At 25.5% G+C, this 19,681-nt stretch overlaps 1 protein-coding gene across 1 annotated transcript in view; it reads right to left on the reverse strand.

Annotated features, from left to right (window-relative positions):
• LOC105360833 (uncharacterized) overlaps positions 1-19,681 on the reverse strand; it is an 84,029-nt gene that overhangs the window by 17,030 nt on the left and 47,318 nt on the right. Inside the window, exons 2-4 of the mRNA XM_011497832.1 lie at positions 9,586-12,134; positions 3,477-3,927; positions 3,018-3,118 (exon numbers count right to left, since the gene is read on the reverse strand). Coding sequence (XP_011496134.1) covers positions 3,018-3,118; positions 3,477-3,927; positions 9,586-12,078 — 3,045 coding nt within the window. The 5' untranslated portion in view covers positions 12,079-12,134. The remainder of the gene's footprint in view (positions 1-3,017; positions 3,119-3,476; positions 3,928-9,585; positions 12,135-19,681) is intronic.

Genomic DNA, 19,681 nt, shown 5'->3' on the forward strand with positions numbered 1-19,681 from the left:
AAGATCCTACAAATCGATAAAATATGTTTTTGTTTTCATTAATAAGGCGTCCAGCATTTCCTCTATTTCTCGCGATTTAGGTCAAGTGAACTAACTAGTCAATTGACCCAGTAATGACTTTGGCATTATTGTTCGTAGGTATATTCCTTTTTAAGGAAAGGAATGACTTGGTATATATTAAAAGATTATATAAATAATTAATGCGTTTATTCCTAGAATTTTTTTATAAATGAATAACAAATAGGTAACAAATACATAGATTATTTATATTTATGCATTTCATTCATTCTTTAATCTTAGAAGTTAAACGTTTACTAACAAAGTAGATATAAATTCCTTACCCAAATGAAAAAATGCTTTTGATTAAATGTTTCATTAAAACCACACATTCGAATTTATTTTAAACTATATGGTTTTATAAATTAATTATATTTGTTATTTTAAGCTAAGAAAATAATACAAAATTTTATTTTATTTATAGTAGAAATTTTGAATGAGGTAGTAAGAAAAATAAAAACATTTCAATTTAACTCTAGAGTTACAATTTGTAACTATAATTTCCATTCTATCAGTATCTACTTTTTTTTTTAATATGGCAACATCATGCATTATTATAAATTATTTGAATTTTTATCATATAACAGTATACAAAAAATTTTTTGACCTACAATTAGGTATTAAATTTATGTCGACCATATACAGTACCTTATTTTTAATACAAATATATAAATATATATGAATATGTTTGTGTAATGCTAACCTACTTGAAGTTATATGGAATTATTAAGTTTTATATGAGCCCTCTTAATATAAAACTATTAATGCACTTGCATTTAATATTATATTCGACTGCTGTACATAATTTATGACAAAATATACAACTTAATTAACTTCATAATATTAGAATCAGTCTGCAGAGATTTTTTCTTAAATATCATTTTCAAACTCCATGTTACCATTATCATGTTCTAATTTTTCTTTCTCATTGATTTCTAGATTAAGTCAATTAAATTTATTTCCGAGATCCCAATTTTGAGATATTAACGAAAATAGAAGTAATTAAATTCCCTTTTTAAGCTTAAATATTGATAGTATTATAATTTAATATATTTCTTAATTGGAATGATTCACATATATAAATTATTATTCCTATATTATTACTTCCTTTCTAAATACAATTTACTATCACACATTTATTTTTAATTATGTACTCATAATAAAGTTTTATCGAAAACTGACCGATAAGATCGTTTCTTATCAATTTTCTATTTATAAATGCCGACACATTGAATTTTTATAAATTCTAGTAAATACTTAATAATTAATAAAATAATTAATTTATTACATAATTTCTATTATTTTTCTACGTTTAAATTATATGTCGTTGTAATTTAAATCTATTCGCTGTAGTAATATATTTTAACACTCATATAGTTTAATACTGAATACACCGATCAATTTTATTAAGTTATATTTTGAATTAAACTGGTTTTTCAAATCTTTTTTATAAAAAAGTTATATTCAAGTAACATGTAAAAATAATATTGTATATTGTAATTAAATGAAATAAAAATAAAATGTAGTAAAATACAATACTATTAGATTATTAAATATTTTAATTTGTATGAAAAATAGGTAATTTTTGGTAATTAAATATTATTATATGCTTTTATAAAATAAATATTGATGAAACACTGTAGATTTAAAAATCGTAAAATTTATATTTTATTATAATATTACATGGAATGATTAATTTCTTTTTGTATCCTAGTTAATTTTATACAAATTTTATTGCACGTAATTAAGACTGGTTAGCATAAATAAACTCACATATATATTTTTTTAATGTCAATATATATATATTGCTATATGCAATCTATTATTACAAAGTTACATATTTTCATTTTTAGAAAATCTCGTTTTTTTAAGATTTATAGTAAAAACATAAACTAGTGCTAAACATAAAAGTTTTTATTGACTCTGATAATTTTTCATTAATAAAAATTTAATTTTATTATCATAAATAGATATTTATTAATTTTCAAGTCTTTATTATTATTTATTATTTATTAATTTAAAATATTCTATAAATAATATTCAAATAAACTTTAATAAAATTATAAAAGTATAGTAATTACATTTATTAAAATATATTATGTATTACTTGTCTACATCTTAATGAATTATTTACAATAATTCTTAAAATAATATAAAATTGAAAATTGGAAACTTTTTAAAACTAAAAATTTAGTTTATGAATAATTTTAATAATCATTGATCGAAGGCGAATTTGAAATAAAATATATCTAATGGTAAATAAATATAATTTTATTTAAATGTTATGAAAATATAAATAAATTTCCATTTCGCTAAAATAATATACTTTGATAATTTTAAATAAACTCGTATTAGTCATATTAATTCATTGATTTTAATATAATACAAATTTGACATTTATTATAATATGTATAATCTCCGAAGCCGAATGTTATTTAACGGTTAATTAATTGATTTCTAAAATAATATATTAATGTTTATTTTATAAATTTCTTATAATAATACATAAATATAATTAAAATAATTCCACTGTAAAATTTTTATAATTAAAGTATTTCTATGAAATTTTATATATCCTAATTTATAATACTTGCAACATATTATGTTATGACATTTAAATTTGGATTTGTGTTAATTTACTGTAAATCAAGTTAATTTTGCAATAAATGTATTTGTTTATTAAAAAAAGTATGAAATATGAGTAATTAACTTAAATAACATTATACAATTATAGGAATTAAAAATATTCTAAAATGTCATCAATAACAATAATTTATATAAATCATAGCTGCTTATATTTCTTATAAATACTTTAAATTAATTGTTTCAATACCATAATCTTCATCTTACTAAACGGAAAATAATAAAGGTTTATGTTCAATTAGTCTAGTCAATTTTTGAAATTGAAATGAACAAAAAAATTCTGTCTTAAGCATTGTGTAAATAAAATTGAAACATACATTTCGAAGTCGTCCTTGGGATCGAGCAGCGTTTTCTTGCAGAACTTTTCTTGTTGATCTTTTTGCTGGTAAATTAGCCAACATTTTTTGAATGCTTTCGCCTAATAAAAGAACAAAAAATATACATAAATACATTATATTTTTTTACATAATAAATTAAAAAATATTGTGTATTCAAAGTAGATGAAGAAGAAGAGTAAGTGTTTTATTTATTTAATATCAAAGTATAGAATATTTTTTTATATCATTTTTAATAAACTAAATATATAGATAAGTAAATAAATCTAAAAAAAATTGTAATGAACCAGAAGTAAATGGCACGGAGCATATAAGAGGCTTCAAGGTAACTATCAGTCGTAATCTTAAAAATTACTGTGAAATAAAAAAACGTACCAGAAGGGATATATATGATAATTAGTAGATGAAAAATAAAAATAATAAAAATCGACTAACACTTACGGTCACTGGGCCGTACCCGAGGCCCACTGGGCGTCGGCCGTTCTTTAGACACATTGTTCCTGGGTGTCTGCGAGTTCTGTATATTGCGCTTCATACCTCGTTGACGTCTCCTGCGGCTCCTGCTTCCAAAGGGCCGCCACTTGCATTTCTTCTTACTGTTACCGAAAAGGCCAAGAAGCCAGGCTTGGTCACCTCCACACTCAAGCATGTGTCGGTGGAGTTCAGCGAGGCTTGTGCAGCTTTTGGCACACTTAGTGCAAATCTTCTCTGGGGGTAGGTTCGCGATCGTTTGTTGCCGTGTCTTCATGCTCATGGTCGGACTGGCAGTACACCCCGGTAAAAACATTAAATGCTTGTATAGTTCACGTTGATCCCCAGAGAATTCAAAGTGCATGCACCAAACGTTTGGATGAGCTGAGGACTTGTGCTCTTCTAACTCCTTTAATGTTTCCTATGGGTAAAACCAAAGGATGGCAGTTAGATTTCGCATGAGCCGATGTTAATCAAAGTAAAATAATGTTAAAGTTGACGACAAGGGAAATTATGGTGAAACAGGGATGGAAGATGGAGATGGAAAAGCGATTCAAATATATATTTTTCTAACTTCGCGCGTACTGCCAAATTGATTTGAACTCGGTTTGCAGTTATCTGAATAGTACGCTTCCTGTATGCTTGTATCTTATAATCATACCGACTAACCTTAGGAATAAATACTCATTTGTCTCAGTTACAATAAAATTTAAATGCAGAGTTAAAAAAATGTCTTCGGGTATAGTAATTATTACGAAAAATAATTTTCAATTAAATAAATCAGTGAATTGTTAGAAAATGTTTTTAGTAAGTATGAGAGAGAATTTAATATTGATATATTATCACTGTCTGAACTTTCCATTTAAGTCTATATTTTTACAGATGCAAAGATAATTTTCAATTAGTTCCAATATATAAAACTACATAAATTCTTCCAAATAAAATTCACATTAAAAAAATATAAGAGGGATTGTGTTTAAAATGCTAACATAAATTTAAAACGTATTTTAGATTAAAATGAAAAAATTGCAATCTGTGTTTTGACAAAAATTTTATATTTATCATAAATAGTTTTTTTAATAATTATTGTATAATAAAAGATTTGTGTACTAGCTTCAGCTAAATTCCAATATTTTTTTGACAAGTCTGTATTTTAAAATTATATAAATATATTAATAAATATATTAATAGATGCAACATATTTATCATTATTCCACAATGTAATATAATTCTTTAGACATTTTTTTACCAATAATATTTAAATACAACATAAACACAAATTAATAGAAAAAATAACAATAAATTTAAAAAAATAAGATCATATTACAAGAATGTTTTACATATTCGTATTGATTTTTAAGAATGATTCAAAAGATACTCAATTTTTGTTTGTTAGATTACATAATAAAATTTTATATTCGATCTTTCAAAATTTCAACTAAAATTTAAATTTACTTATATTTTTTTCGTATTGTTTTTTATTATTATAAACTATATTACGATATAAAATTTAGAAAATTGAAAAAAATTATAAAAATAATTTTTCCAATATTTGATATAATATAAATCAAAATAGACATTTCAAAATTAGACATTATATTTGAAAGTAATTTAAAAACTAAATTTTTAATCCTATTTTTCACCTAATCTATTTTGTGTAGAATTTATTTGAAAACACAATAAAATATGTACTTAAATAAAATTGTTAAAATATAAATGTACACAAATAAATGTTCGGTCAACATCAAAATATTTATTCTTCCTATCACGTTCTCAATTTGAAGGCTAATCTACTTTCTTATTAAAGGATTGACTAATGCAATAAAATACTGTATCATATAGTAAATTTATAACTTGTCTACAAGAAAAAAGTTAATACTTGCATATCTTAATAGATCTTAATTATTATGAGGTTATCAGATGATAATCTATATTATAAGTGAGACAGGTATTTGAACTTGTATTAATAATGAAAGACTATCTCATTAAACTGTGCATATTGTTATTGCTATTGTTCTATTTAGCTATATACATAAACATCAGTTAAAATTTTCTATTATATTAGTACATTATTATATATTTAATATATTTGTGAATAAATAAACTTTGTCGAAATAAAAAAATACTAAAAAAGGGCTGCGTGTAATACGTAGTAAATATATAACTATTTAAGAATATATATATATATATATATATATATGAAGTCATAATTTATTAATTGTTTAATAATTGCAGTAATGATATATTTTACTGTCTTCTTAATTGTTGTAATTAAACTTTCATCTGATATTCTTATTTGAATAAAATCAATCGCAATACTCCAAGCTTATTTTCTAAAATGTAGCTGTGATATTAAAATATTGTAGATTTATATATACATTTTATATAAATAAAATTTTAACTTATTTTTAATAAACATTGAATTGAATCCATGACTTGCCAAAACTAAACTAGTATGAAATGTATGAAATATTGGGCTGGCTTATTTAATATGACGGTTTCATTTTGCCTAATCGAATTTAATCTAATAAATTTATACAAAAACTTGCTGAAAAACTTATGTTGAAAAGCCGAAAAATAGTTTTTTTGACCTTTAAGATTATATAGTATTATGTAAATTTTATTATTTTTAAATTATATAATATTTAATTCAAATTTCTTTATTTTGAATAAATTATTTATTATGTACATAAAAATAATATTTTCAAACAGAAACGATTACAAGGTTATTCGGCAAACATGCAACAACATCCATAGTTGTAATTTTCTTTTTGTAATAAATTTTTCATTTGTTGTGAATACTTATTGCACATCTCGATACACGTATTCAGTTTCAAAATATAGCTATTATGTTGTGTTGAAATAAATTATAATATACTGTAACTTCATTAAATATGTTAACATTCAACTATATAAATTTTTACGATAATTAAAATAGGTTGTTTGGCACTGCAGTATATTTAATAGATAAATTTTTGTTTAAATAACTAAAAACCCTCCGTAATTGTAGGTTAGACAAGGAAGAATTGTAAGACTTCAATGGTTTCAGTCCAATCGTTCACAAAATTTAATGAGACTCTTAAGTTAATCTGGTTGAAATTCCCATCAAGTTAATTGTAATTGAACATTAAAAATTTTGTAATTAATAAATGGGTGAAAACTACTGTTTTAAATCAGTCTATAATTTAATTAATATAATGAAATTGAAATCATATTTAATGTAGCTCAAATATTCAATAACAAGGAATTTTCAAAATATAGAATAACTTTGGTAATAAATATAGACGATAATAGATTCATTAATTAAGAAAGTATTTAATGACTTTTTAATAAACTGATCAAAGATTGATGCTTATGAAAATCAATTAAAATCTAATAATAGCTATAATAGTTTTGAAATTGGCTTATAGAATAATTATACTATATCAGTGTGTGTATATCAGTGTACTGTAGTGTGAATTTAAATACAGTTATGATAAATTATTCTTAAAATTATAGACACTGTCAATATGTCGAATAGTTGAACACATTTTTAAAAAGTTAATAACAGCATGCTAAAGCATAATTAAACGAAAATTTTAAGTATAGTAAATATTCACAGAAGAATATTAATAACATTATTAAATTATTACATATTAAATTACATCATTTATAAATGCAAAATTAAGAAAATAACAACAGATTGGAAATTATGTAAAAATATGGATTAATAATATCTAAAACTTTACAAATGCTTTTAAAATTAAGAATTCGTGTAAAAAATTTAAGTTTCGGTGCAATTGATTTACAATATTTTGTAAAGGTCTACCATACACTGAAAACCAATGTATAGATGATGGAACATGTTAAAACCTATCTGCGCAGAATCCAATTCAATCAGCACCAAGAAAACTCCCCATATTCGACCAAATTGAATCGCCGGATATGCTTGCCTTCGTGTAAATTCATATAGATGAAAATCAACGAAAATCAATTCTTAGCACGTAGCATCTCAATTGAGCTACATTTAGTGTTTCATTAATTTTTCACACAGTATTTTGTGATTTCAACAGAAACGTAGGCATTCATTTTTTTTTTTAAATTTGTATGTAGACAACATCTTTCATTTTACTCAGATTATATCAAAACAATAAACTTCCTATAAATAATAATACTCGATATATTTGCTTTAAGTAAATTGGAAACAAAAATTTAATGAATCGATATAATAGAATATTAACTTTAAAAAAACATTTATTTTAAATTCTGCATTTTCTCTATGATTATACTTTAATTTATCTATTCAAAAATTATTGCAATCTCATCGATAAAAACTTGCATAACTCAATGAATTATAAAAATTATAGCTACCAAATGAAATCATTATACGTAATTTATTTTATTAATCTAGTAATTTATAAATTTCATGTAATTTAAGAACGAATAGATTCATAATTTGATAAAAAAATTTATATTAATTAATTTTATTAACAGAAATAGCAATTTTATATGCAGAAAAACAGTCGTAATACAACATACTACAAGATTTAATAAACATTCCATAAGAGTAATTTTTCCTAAAAAACAAACACTTTTGTCAGTAAATTACAATATTTTAAAGTATTATTTTAAATAATATCCTTAAAAGTATGTTATATATAAATGTCTAATTCCCTTTTTTGTACGTTTTTTTGTCATATTGATACTGATTTATAATTTATCAGAGATTAATATATTTATAAACTTTAATTTATTATTAATATATATTAATCATTACAATTACCACACATACTCCTAAAATATAAAAAATAATAAATTGGTTTGGCACTGTAACCACTTTTTTTTTTAAATTACAATACTTACAAACAGTATATAGACGTATTCTTAAAGCTTATTTCTAAACTTAACAATTTTATTTGAAATTGGAAACATAATTTTAATTACATTTTGGCAAATGTATAAGATATGTTTGTAATGAATCATTAATTAAATAACGTTAATATTTGTTCATACAATAAATTTTTATAAAGTAAAAATTTATTATTAATTATACAAAGTATAAACTTATGTTTATATGTAAAAAACAGAATTTTTCAATGAGGTAATTGATGGTGGTATTATTTATTTGCTTAGCAATTTTTTCCATATTAAAAATATATTATTTCAATTACTTTTGCTTATTAAGAGTTGTTTTAAATTTGATTTTTATATATAATGTAAATGAAGTATATCTTATGAATTTCTTTTTTTGTTTTCAGAATTGAATAGAATTGAGAACTATTTATATATCTCAATAATATTACTCATCTTTTAAGTAGAAATCTTATAAAAAACATTTTTGTAATATATTAAAAATTTTAGGAATTTATATTTACCAATAATAAATTTATGAAACTAAAATATAGAATTTTTAAATTATACACTAAATTTATATATTATTTTGATAAAAATAATTTAAAAAACTTAAATAAATGTTTAATAATTAATTCTAATTTAATTTAAAACAAATACAACATTTTTGTATTATTTAAATCAATTTCTTTGATAATTTTTTTAAATTAACACCATTTTAATATTGTGTTAAATAAATCTAATCGTATGTTTTATTGTATGTTTAAGCGATTAATCTTAAATTAATAATAGAAAAAACGATAACACCATCTTTTTAAATTTTTTTAGTTGAAATTTGTTTAATTTATTTTATTTTTGTAGTATTAAAAATAAAATAAACAAAGTAATATTGTATAATAATAATATCCTGTAAAGCTTATAATAATAATTTTATGGAAACTTGCCAAATTCAGCTTTTGTCTAATTAAATAATTTCTAGCTAATAATTAATCAATCAAGGATTGATTAATTTTTCAGATTTTTAAAATTCTTCATCTAAAAATTGTAAATAATAAAAACTAAAATTTAATATAGTTCCATAGTCCTTAAATTTCACAAATTACAATCAATTCCAATTAAAGAAGTGCTTTTTTTAAAACAAAAGTTATTGAAACTTATTATTGAGTTACTTATCACGATGAAAGTAGCGCATAAAATAGAAAATAATTATTTATTAACTAGGGTAAAGTTTAAAGGTTTTACTACTTACGTATCTCTCGGCGCATGCGCCGCATACGTAAACTCGCGGGCGCGACCATTCTCCAGTAAGCTCGGCATAAATAACCGTAAGTTTTTCTTTGTTCTTATTTTCCTCGTTTTTTTTCTTCAGTCTCATAAAACTCTCGAACTCACTACTAAATACCGTTTGTTCTTCTATCGACACTTTCTTAAGTGGTGGAGATGCATTTACACACTCATTACTTTCTTTTTTATCACTATCACCATCATCACCACTTATCACTATTTTTTCACTTTGAACACTGTCGGCAATTTTATCGGGATTCACATTCGACACCACAATACTTTCCACCCGTTTTACGTTGTCGTCGACACTTTTTTTCTTGTCTTCGGTCCTTTGGTCGATATCAGCAAGTAACGTAATCTTCTCTAATCTATTTAAAGTCGTACATTCTTTAATGAAACGCTGTTTTTTACGAAGCGTAAGCTGTGTCGAAATATCAAATTTACTCAGATCCTTAATAGAACAGCTCCACTGCTCTTTACCATCATATTTGCTCGGAAAATTATATTTCTCAAAAGACACTCTGCGCGGATGAGCTCGATTATAAGGTTTACCGGGTTTCCCCGCGTGTTCACTCGAGTTCTCATAGTCCTCCGGAGCTATTAGATAATCCTTGCTGTAGACGGGTGTAACAGCTGTTAGAGAGATGTCGATGGGTAATTGATATTGTGGCGTTTTGCTACTGCTATCCGTAGATACTACAGAACTGCTAATTGCAAGTGACGTCGATGGATTCAAGGAAGAATCCATTTGAATTTTGCCATCGATGTGGTGCAAAAGATTTTCACGTATGTTACAGCTCACGTTGCTATAAAACGAGTTGTCAAATAGCGGACTGTCGGGATTAGATGGCTGTTCTTTTGTAGGTGACTGCTTAATAATAGCAATATTCGATTCTTCTTTGGTGCTAACAACGATTTCACTGGATATCTTACTCTCCTTTATCGAGGTAAGAATTGGCTCTTTGAGTTTCTCCATTTGCACTGTTACGTGACTGTGTATCTCGTGAATATGCAAGGTCAGGGCATCCCTGGTTAAATACCTAGTGGAACATTGCAAGCAACCGTGATATTTATCACTGTGACTACTCACCATGTGTTGGAATAAACCCTCCAAATTTTCAGAACATTTATCCACACAGTACTGGCAGTTTTGCTGTAAGGGTTTTCGTGAATTCCTTTCAGAACGTCGACCAGTGCTAATCTGATGAACTCGCTCGGTATGACGTTGACGTAATGAAATAGATAAGAATTTGCGATCACAGTAAAGGCACAGATGCCTCACAGTTGGTGAAGCTGATTTCATCGAATTCTTTACTGATGATTTATCTATTAATTGTGTGATTGGTGCTATTTTTGAAGAGCTGATTTGAACGACCATCGATGAAACACTCGGTATTTGTGAAGATAAAGTTGGTAATAAATTTTGAGTTTGACAGGTTTGTAATATTGAAGCAACCTTATCTAGTGGTAGACTACAATGCAAACTCTGTGTTGAATTATCCGAATTTATCTCGGAGTCATTCTGGATAATTTGAGCAATATTTTGACTCGGTATCTCAATTATCTGAATAATTTCGTCCAGAAGATTATTTAATAATTCTTGGCAAACTATTTGTACTTCCGAGTCGATAGTTTCCTTTTTGATATCCTGGTTAACCGACTGATCTTGATGACGATCAGTCAATCGATCTAATATAATCACTCTAAGAGTTCGAGGACTTTCTTCTGTTTCCTCCATCTTTTGACTATTTCGCGAATTGCATGCATCGATGTCTTTTTCGCTAAATGTAGTGATGTTAGAATCTTGGAGTTCAGTAATATTGGTCTTTTGCGAACTATCATTTTCATCCCTTTTTTCACTTTCCAGCACATTTTTATTATCTTTATTTACATCCTCGTCGGTTGAAGGAACTGCGGCATCGACCTTGTTTTCGTTTGCTTCGGATGGCTCAAAACTAACCTCTGGAACTGGAAAGGCATCTTCTTCTCGTGAAGGGACTGCGACAATAGCACCGTTCGAGTCTTTAGTATCTTTTGTTGTTATAGCTTCCACAGGCTTTGCTAAAGAATCTTTAGGCTGCATTTCTGTTTCCAAATCCTTCTTGTTACTGTTTTTCTCCTCGCTCTCAATGACTCCACTTAGCACTGTCATGATGTTTTTTTCCAGAGTTTCCAGATTACGCTCAACACTAGTCTTTCCGTCTTCCGTTTTGATAATTTCTGAATCACACTTGATGGCTTCTGAAGGTACCTTCTTATGTAAATTGTTAATAACGTTGCTTAAGCGACTTCGTTTATCCCGAGCACTCTGATTTATTTTATTACATGTATACCCGTGTTGATTTTTATCTGTATCCCGTTGAATATGCTGAGAATTATGATGACTTTGGTGTTGTTGACTTGCACTAGCTATGTGACTAACACCCAAATTATCGAGAGTATGTGTCGACGCAACCATTTTCGAAGCTGCTGCACTGGCCTCGTCTCTTACTTTTCTCACTGCCACGTCTGCTTCTATAAACAAAATGAAAACATATTCTTAAATTAATTATTTAGTAATTATTACGAATGCAAATTTTACTTTGAATACTATAATAAGAAACTACAAATATGATTCACTTTTAGAAAAATGATGGTGTATGTGCGATTATAAGCAATCACTAATAATTCTAATAAAATAATGTTTTGTTAACAAAATTTTACAGATGGATTTAAAATAGAAGTTTTAAAAACATATTATTAATAATGATACGGTATCAAAAAATTATTTAGTGCTTTTTTATTTTTGTTAATTATAAAAATAGAAGTTAGTTTGGTATAATTATAATATTTCTATATTTCAATTATGTATTATTAATTATCTCTGAATTTATATTGTACTATATTTTATCAAAATCATATTAATAAAAGCTTTCCTTCTTTATAGCTAATTACATAATTTTGAAAGTATAGTTGATATATTTACTTAAAAGTTTATTTAATTTATTAAATTGTTGTCAATAATTGTAATTTGTTAACTATGTAATTTATAGGCTAACGATATTTATATCGTAGACAAATTACATGAGTAGTATGAAGGTCATCGATTTTCCTTCGCTAATAACAATTTTAGTCTGCCAAAAATAATTTTGAATAGCTCAGTTAGGTTTACGCTAACAAAATACTTATACGAGTAAAATCTAAGATTGCATTTTAATTTATGATGGATAAATGTAACGAATTTATAATTTTATTAAATACAAAATTTAATATTACACTTTGCATTTACATAACAGGGCACTGTTTCTAAATATACAAGCTAAATTTCTAATTTAAGAATTATTAAGTAAAACAAACTTTTATTTTTATTCTATTCCAAATTAATTTTAAAATCATGTATAGTTATTTAATTTCAATTTATAGTAAAATTATTAAAATTATAAAGCTACTTTAATAGAAAATTCATAAGATAGCTTTTTGAATTGAACAAAATTATAAATATTGCTTTAAAAAACAACGTAAGAAGTTTATTAGTATTAAAATAATCTTTTGTGCATTTTATTAGTTTACACTCGAATGTAGAATGAATTCTCCGTTACTAATTTTTTTTTATCTATTTCTTTCTTTTCCACTCTTTCGTTCCTTATATATTCTATACATTTTCTGTTTTCATCTTGAGCACAGAGGTCGCAGGCCAGAAATGAAGTAGTCGAGTCCAATGGCACTGCCAATTTGGTTGCATCGCAGCAGCAATAACCGATGGCAACGCGACGATTAATGGTCAGCTACTGGATCTTGCAAGCACAATGACATGTCATTGAACTAGTATTTTAAATTATAAAATACATCTCGGAACAAAACAGAAAATATAAATTTATTACAAGAGTAGGTGTAAATACACATTTAAATACATTAACATTAAATTTGTTCTACGTTTATCTAATATAAGTATTCTGTTTAATTTGTCGAGAAATTAGTTAGAAGAAAGAATAACTTATGATGTAAAGCGTGTACAAATACTAGTATGATACAATCTGTATAAATATAAATGAAATAAAAATAAAATAGATTACTTTTTAAAAAATAACTCTTTTTTGACTAAATTATATTAATTAATAAGGCAAACGATCAATGAACGTCATCATGACTGTGAAATACGTGTAGATTTTGTAATTTACAAAACAACACATGAGAATAGAAATTATATATATAACACGTACATAAAATAATGATAGAAACTCTATATTTCAGAATATGATAATTCTTTGAATACATTCGATATTGTAATTGATTGAAAAGAAATATATAACAGAAATATCAATTGTATCCGAATTTATATCGAACAAATGAAAAAATAAATAAAAATTCATTTGTATCGTCAAAACAAAGACTATAAGAATATTGTATTGTAAAAATGTAATTTGGTTTTAAAAAAATAAAAAAAATACAGATGGAAGCAAAGAAGAAAAGAAAAGCCGACACGTAGACGGATAAAGAAATTTGTTGTTGATGAGTAATACGTTAAGATGAACTGGTCGTATTATGTACAAAGGTAGGGCGTAGGAAGAAACAGGATAAGAGTTTATCGAAGCCGAGGTGCTTGAGAAACAGGGGAAGCGTTGCAAATACGTTACGTGCACGCCGGCGCTTTGTCACGCTGACCGCGTTATTTGTTATCACCATTGGTTCGTACAATGAGCGTAAGTTATTAGTGCGGGTTCGGCTCTTGTTTTGCCGCTTGACGGGATAAAAATATCTTGTAACGATGAAGTTCAAGTGAAAAGAATTCAGAGATTACAAGAAGAAAGAGGAGCAGGAGAAGAATAAAGAAAAATAGATGCTATAATTTTTGGACTACGATGGGAATTTTATATTAGATTTGATAAATTCCCGATTAAGATCAAACTTTGTAAGTTGATAGTAATTGGAACGCTGACTTTTAGAAGAAATATTTCAATCTCTCAGCCATTTGTATGATGCGTTTCGAACCGAACAATGACGTCTCATCTGTAACACTGCACGCTTTGATAAACCTTTGTCGACATTTGTAACATGTAATGAAAATACTAATAGCCATTTGTATAAGCCATTTGTTCAAATGTTCAAAAATATTTCTGCTTCGCTTTTATCTGCAAACATTCAGTTCCTACGTAATTTCCATTCTTCGGAATGAAAATATGTATATAATAGTGGAAAAGGTACATCTATTTTCCTGGAAATAAACATATCATATGTAGCTTCAGATGCTGATTAAATAATGAAGTTGAATCTACAAGTCATTACGTGGGCGATTTTAGCGCACACGTCAAATTATTTTTCTATTAGCTTCTCCCCTTCGGTTTACGCAACCAATACTTATCTCGATAAAATGGACTTGTAAATAATTGGTCGCTAAAACCGTCAAATATACTAAAAAAATGCACTAAAAACTAAACTAAATATATAACTAACAATGAAATAATCGAAAATTCTATTTGAGATGTTTGTGTATTATGAAAACTTCATATATTGGCTTAGAATACAATAATAATGGAAAATTTATTTCAGATATTTTGCTTACTTTTTATTTAACGAAATACATATAAAGAAAATACATTAGTCTACAAGATAAAGAAAATTAAAATGTTCAAAAAATTCATCTAAGATCTAATAATAATGAAGAATATACTGTTATTACAAATAATTATATCATAAAAATCAAGTTTAACAGTTAAAAAAATATTATCATGTTTTTAATGACCATAATGAAAATCTTATATAAAAATTACGGATGCAATTTAATCATGTTCAGGTAACCCATTAAATGATATTATATGTTTATGTCTTCTTTTTTATTCTCTCTCAGCTTTCCATCCTTTGTTTGTGGGTTCTTTTTAATAAGTTTTAACTTTTAATGTTTTTTTAATATTTCTTTAACTTACATATCAATGCTCCTAATTTTTTAAACTTATTTATAAAATCGAAATGGTTCATATTTTCTTAAATTTTATTACTTTACAGATTTACTTAGATTATTTGTCTAAAAAGTTTCTTAATATAGGAAATAATTGATAAAACATACACGAGTAAATATCAAGTTTTCAATAAGAACGAGCGACTAATTTTAATTAAAATAAAGTATTTTAATAGATTCTATAAATAAAAATAAGTAAGCGTCAACAATTTAATATCTGGCTTCACTTCTGTTTTATATTTTATTTAGTACATGTTCAACGAATTATTAGTGCCACTTACTTTTACAATATATTAATAATATAGTGAAATAAAGATATGTATTTTGATAAAACTAGTCGCTTTTAATGTAACTTTTAAACTAAGTGATAAAGAAATTAAAGTTAAAGTCCTAATATGTACAATTTATAACTTTGTTCTTCATATAATAAAAAGGAACATTATACAAAATTTAATAAGAGTGAAGCTTAAAAATAATATTTAACACCACAAATTTTCCCTCTACTTTTTGTAAAACAATTTTTTTAAATAAGACTTAACGTCCGCAAGCGTGCGTGCGCACACACACACACACACGCACTTACTTATTACAAACAATCATTTTATTTTTCACATAAAAATTATTAAGTTAAAAATAATTCAATGTGCTTTTTTATTATATTTGAAGTATCACTTGTGAATTAGTGAAATTAGAATGAAATAGTAATGGTAATAATAGATGATTATGTTCACCTTTATATACGCATCTAAATATGGACAAATATCGGCATTTTATAAAGAAAAATCATATTAAAAATGATATTAAAAATTCTAAACTGATTGATATTGATATACATGAGCAATTACTATAATACATTCAGGAATATCAACAAATTCAAACTTTTAATAACTCGCACACTTTTTACTGGTATTATAACCTGTGCGATTTGCTTTTCTAAAATATAAGCAGTGAAATATAAGTGTTTCTTACACGATTAAAAAGTTTCATTGGTAAATATGTATGCAATGTTTCTTAGAAATTTGTTTTTATATTTATACGTTTTATATTCATTTTTAAATTTCTGTTAATAATATCTCATTCATTATTTATAAAAAAAATTTTATTGCTAAATGGTGATTAGCGATAATTACTTTCGTCTATCCAAATATACTGTAGAATATTTTTATCACTTATACTACACCTACTTTAATATTGATTAATATTTCAATTTTAATTTATCTGTTTTAAATACCTTTAACGTTAAGGATATAGATAATTTTATCATATAAATCAATATATCCGCAATTTTGCTACCATATTTACTTATTGAATAAGTTCCGATTATGTATATGTTAAGTAAATTTATAGTCCAGCCAGAGATTATAATTAAAAGATTAATAATGTATTAATTAAAAATATTAATTGATTGCGGCATATATATTTGTATATATGTAGAAGTAAAAATATTTGTGACTTTAATATTGTAATTATATATAAGTCAAGTTAATTTTGTTAAAGTGGTATACTGCAAAATTATAGACGTAGAAAAAAAATTTTTAATATACGAAAATTAGATTCTAATTTAATGTAGTTTTATTAAAAAAAATAAAATAAATGTTCAAACATGAAAAATCAAATAAATAAAAAGATTTACAGATTAACAATGTTAAAAAGATTGGACAATATTTCCAAAATATAATATATTTTTTATTTTTTTTACATACATCTTTACAATTCATTTCTAGTTATCATTTAATTAAACATTTAATTTTTGATTATTGAGTGAACGTTCATTTTCTTTCTTGTTCATATTTTACATTCTTTTTTTTCTTTTCAACTACCTAGAGGATGAAATTCCTCCTGCTTTTCCAATGACTACCTTACATGGAACTTACAAGTCTTTTAGTTTCTGTCTGTGCGTTTCATCAACTAGACGCATTTCCATTGTGTATATTTTTTCATTCTCTTGTCTATTTCTCTTCGATACAAACAAGCTTGCTTTTATCTGTAGAGGTCTCTTACGTTTTGACAAACAAATATGCACAGAGAGAGAGAGAGAGTGAGAGCGAGAGAGAGAGAGAGAGAGAGACAGACAGACAGACAGACAGACAGACAGACAGACAGAGAGAGAGAGAGAGAGAGGCGCAAACCGAAAGAAATACTATACGTTAGCTCGATGCCTATCTAATATTTCTCACTTTCATTTGGAAATAATTTTATCGGCGAGAGTGGGAACAACCGACCGATAAAGATTACGTTATTCATGAATCAAAAACTGGAATTTAACGATTTTTGAACGGTTGAATAATATTTCGGCAAATTCGTATTTTGTATTTTTGGTGAAAACAGTTTACAATTCCCGTACACAAGAACTTTGCATTTATAAAAATTAAAAAATCTATATGTGCTATTTATTCGTAAAAATAATTTTTCGTAATGATACTATATAATAAAAATTTATATTTGTGTAAATTTATAATCTATAAGCTATTTACACAATGAAAAGATTTGAATAAATACAGATTTTGTAATCTCTATTTAAATTAAAAAAATGATACTGAATAATTAAAAATTAATTATTATGTAACTTTTAAATAACATAAAAAATATGTTTTAAGCAGCTTCACAAATAATAATGGTGTGACAATGTTTATTTCTATTATTATATTACTTTATATTTTATAAATTATTCAAATAAAATATAAGTCAATTTAATTAAAAAAATTCACAAAGAGGGTGGGGGAGAAAATGTTCGAATATAGTAAATCAAATACTCATGTACGTAGCAATATTAGGTTCATGTTCAAATGAAGGAATGTACAATGAAAGAAAGAATAAAGAAAAATGAACAAATAAAATGGAAAAAATAGGAAAATAATAAAGAGGCTGGAAAAGAACAAAAAAAGGACATTGAAATTCAAGAAAGCGGTAGAATTGCAAGTAATAGATCCTTTTACTATTCGAAGAAAATAAAAAAAAGATGAGTTAAAACAGAAATACAAAATGAATATACAAATAGGAAGAATGCAAGGTAAAAGATAAGACTATGTAGAAAACCAAAAGAAAGAAAGAAGAGCCATCAAACATCTTCCAGTTTTCTTTTATACATGAAAGTACACGCAAAACAGGGCGGTAGCTGAAGAGTGGTGGCATTTTAGGATCGATGACCAGGTGTACAGCTTCCAAAACCAAGTTCGCCGTTCCCCATCGTGTCACTCTTAGTAGATTTATGCCGCAAAATTGAGAGAATCCGAGATATCGCGGTCAATGAACTATAATGTTGGATGAGAATGATAAGTCAAAGTGAGAAATTTGAGGGAGAAATATACCAAATATCGAAGATTATGTGAAAGTGACATTTTTACCCATCTGAATAAATTCATCTAATAAATCGTAATGCACTAGCTAACTAACGATTTCATTTCCTCATACCAGCCTCATTACTAGCGCTTTGTAAGGTCTACTCTCATATATAAAGAGCTTCTTTTATCAAATTCGTTCTTAAAATCATAAATATTAAATATTCTTATAGACAAATTATTAATATTAATATAATTGAAAATTAATAAGCAGGAATAATTACTTTTATTTCTTATACTTCATTAATTGCACACGACGATTTCAAATTAAGAAATCACACGTATATTGATAAAAAATGATAATAATGCAGACCCACATTCTGCAAGGTAGATTTCAAGTACTGTAATAACTGTAAAGAAAGTTAATGAGAGACTAACAACGAATTGTATAGACATGGTAATATAACAGAGCTACATTTAATTTTGAGAAGAAAAATAAAAAATGGAAATAAACATTATTTCATAAGTAATGACTGTATAACATATTTTCATAAGATAAACCAATTCATCCTATCCTAATATACCTTAGTACTTTCAATGTTGATTAGATAAGTAATTTTTTTTTATTTTTTCTTTATTCTATAAGCAAAGGTAAAACTTAAAAATTCTAATAATTAAAATTGAAAACTGTCAAAGAATTAGAATATATTCAATTCATTATATCACGATTCTTCAAAAATATTGTAAATTGTATTTCAGAAACAAAAGATTATTTTATAAGATAATGATCAATGTATGAGTAAATACTTAAATTACTTTAGATATATTTAAAGTATTTAGTACTATGCTGG

This window comes from Ceratosolen solmsi, unplaced genomic scaffold (assembly GCF_000503995.2).
Source record: "Ceratosolen solmsi marchali unplaced genomic scaffold, CerSol_1.0 scaffold47, whole genome shotgun sequence".
NCBI lineage: Eukaryota > Metazoa > Arthropoda > Insecta > Hymenoptera > Agaonidae > Ceratosolen > Ceratosolen solmsi.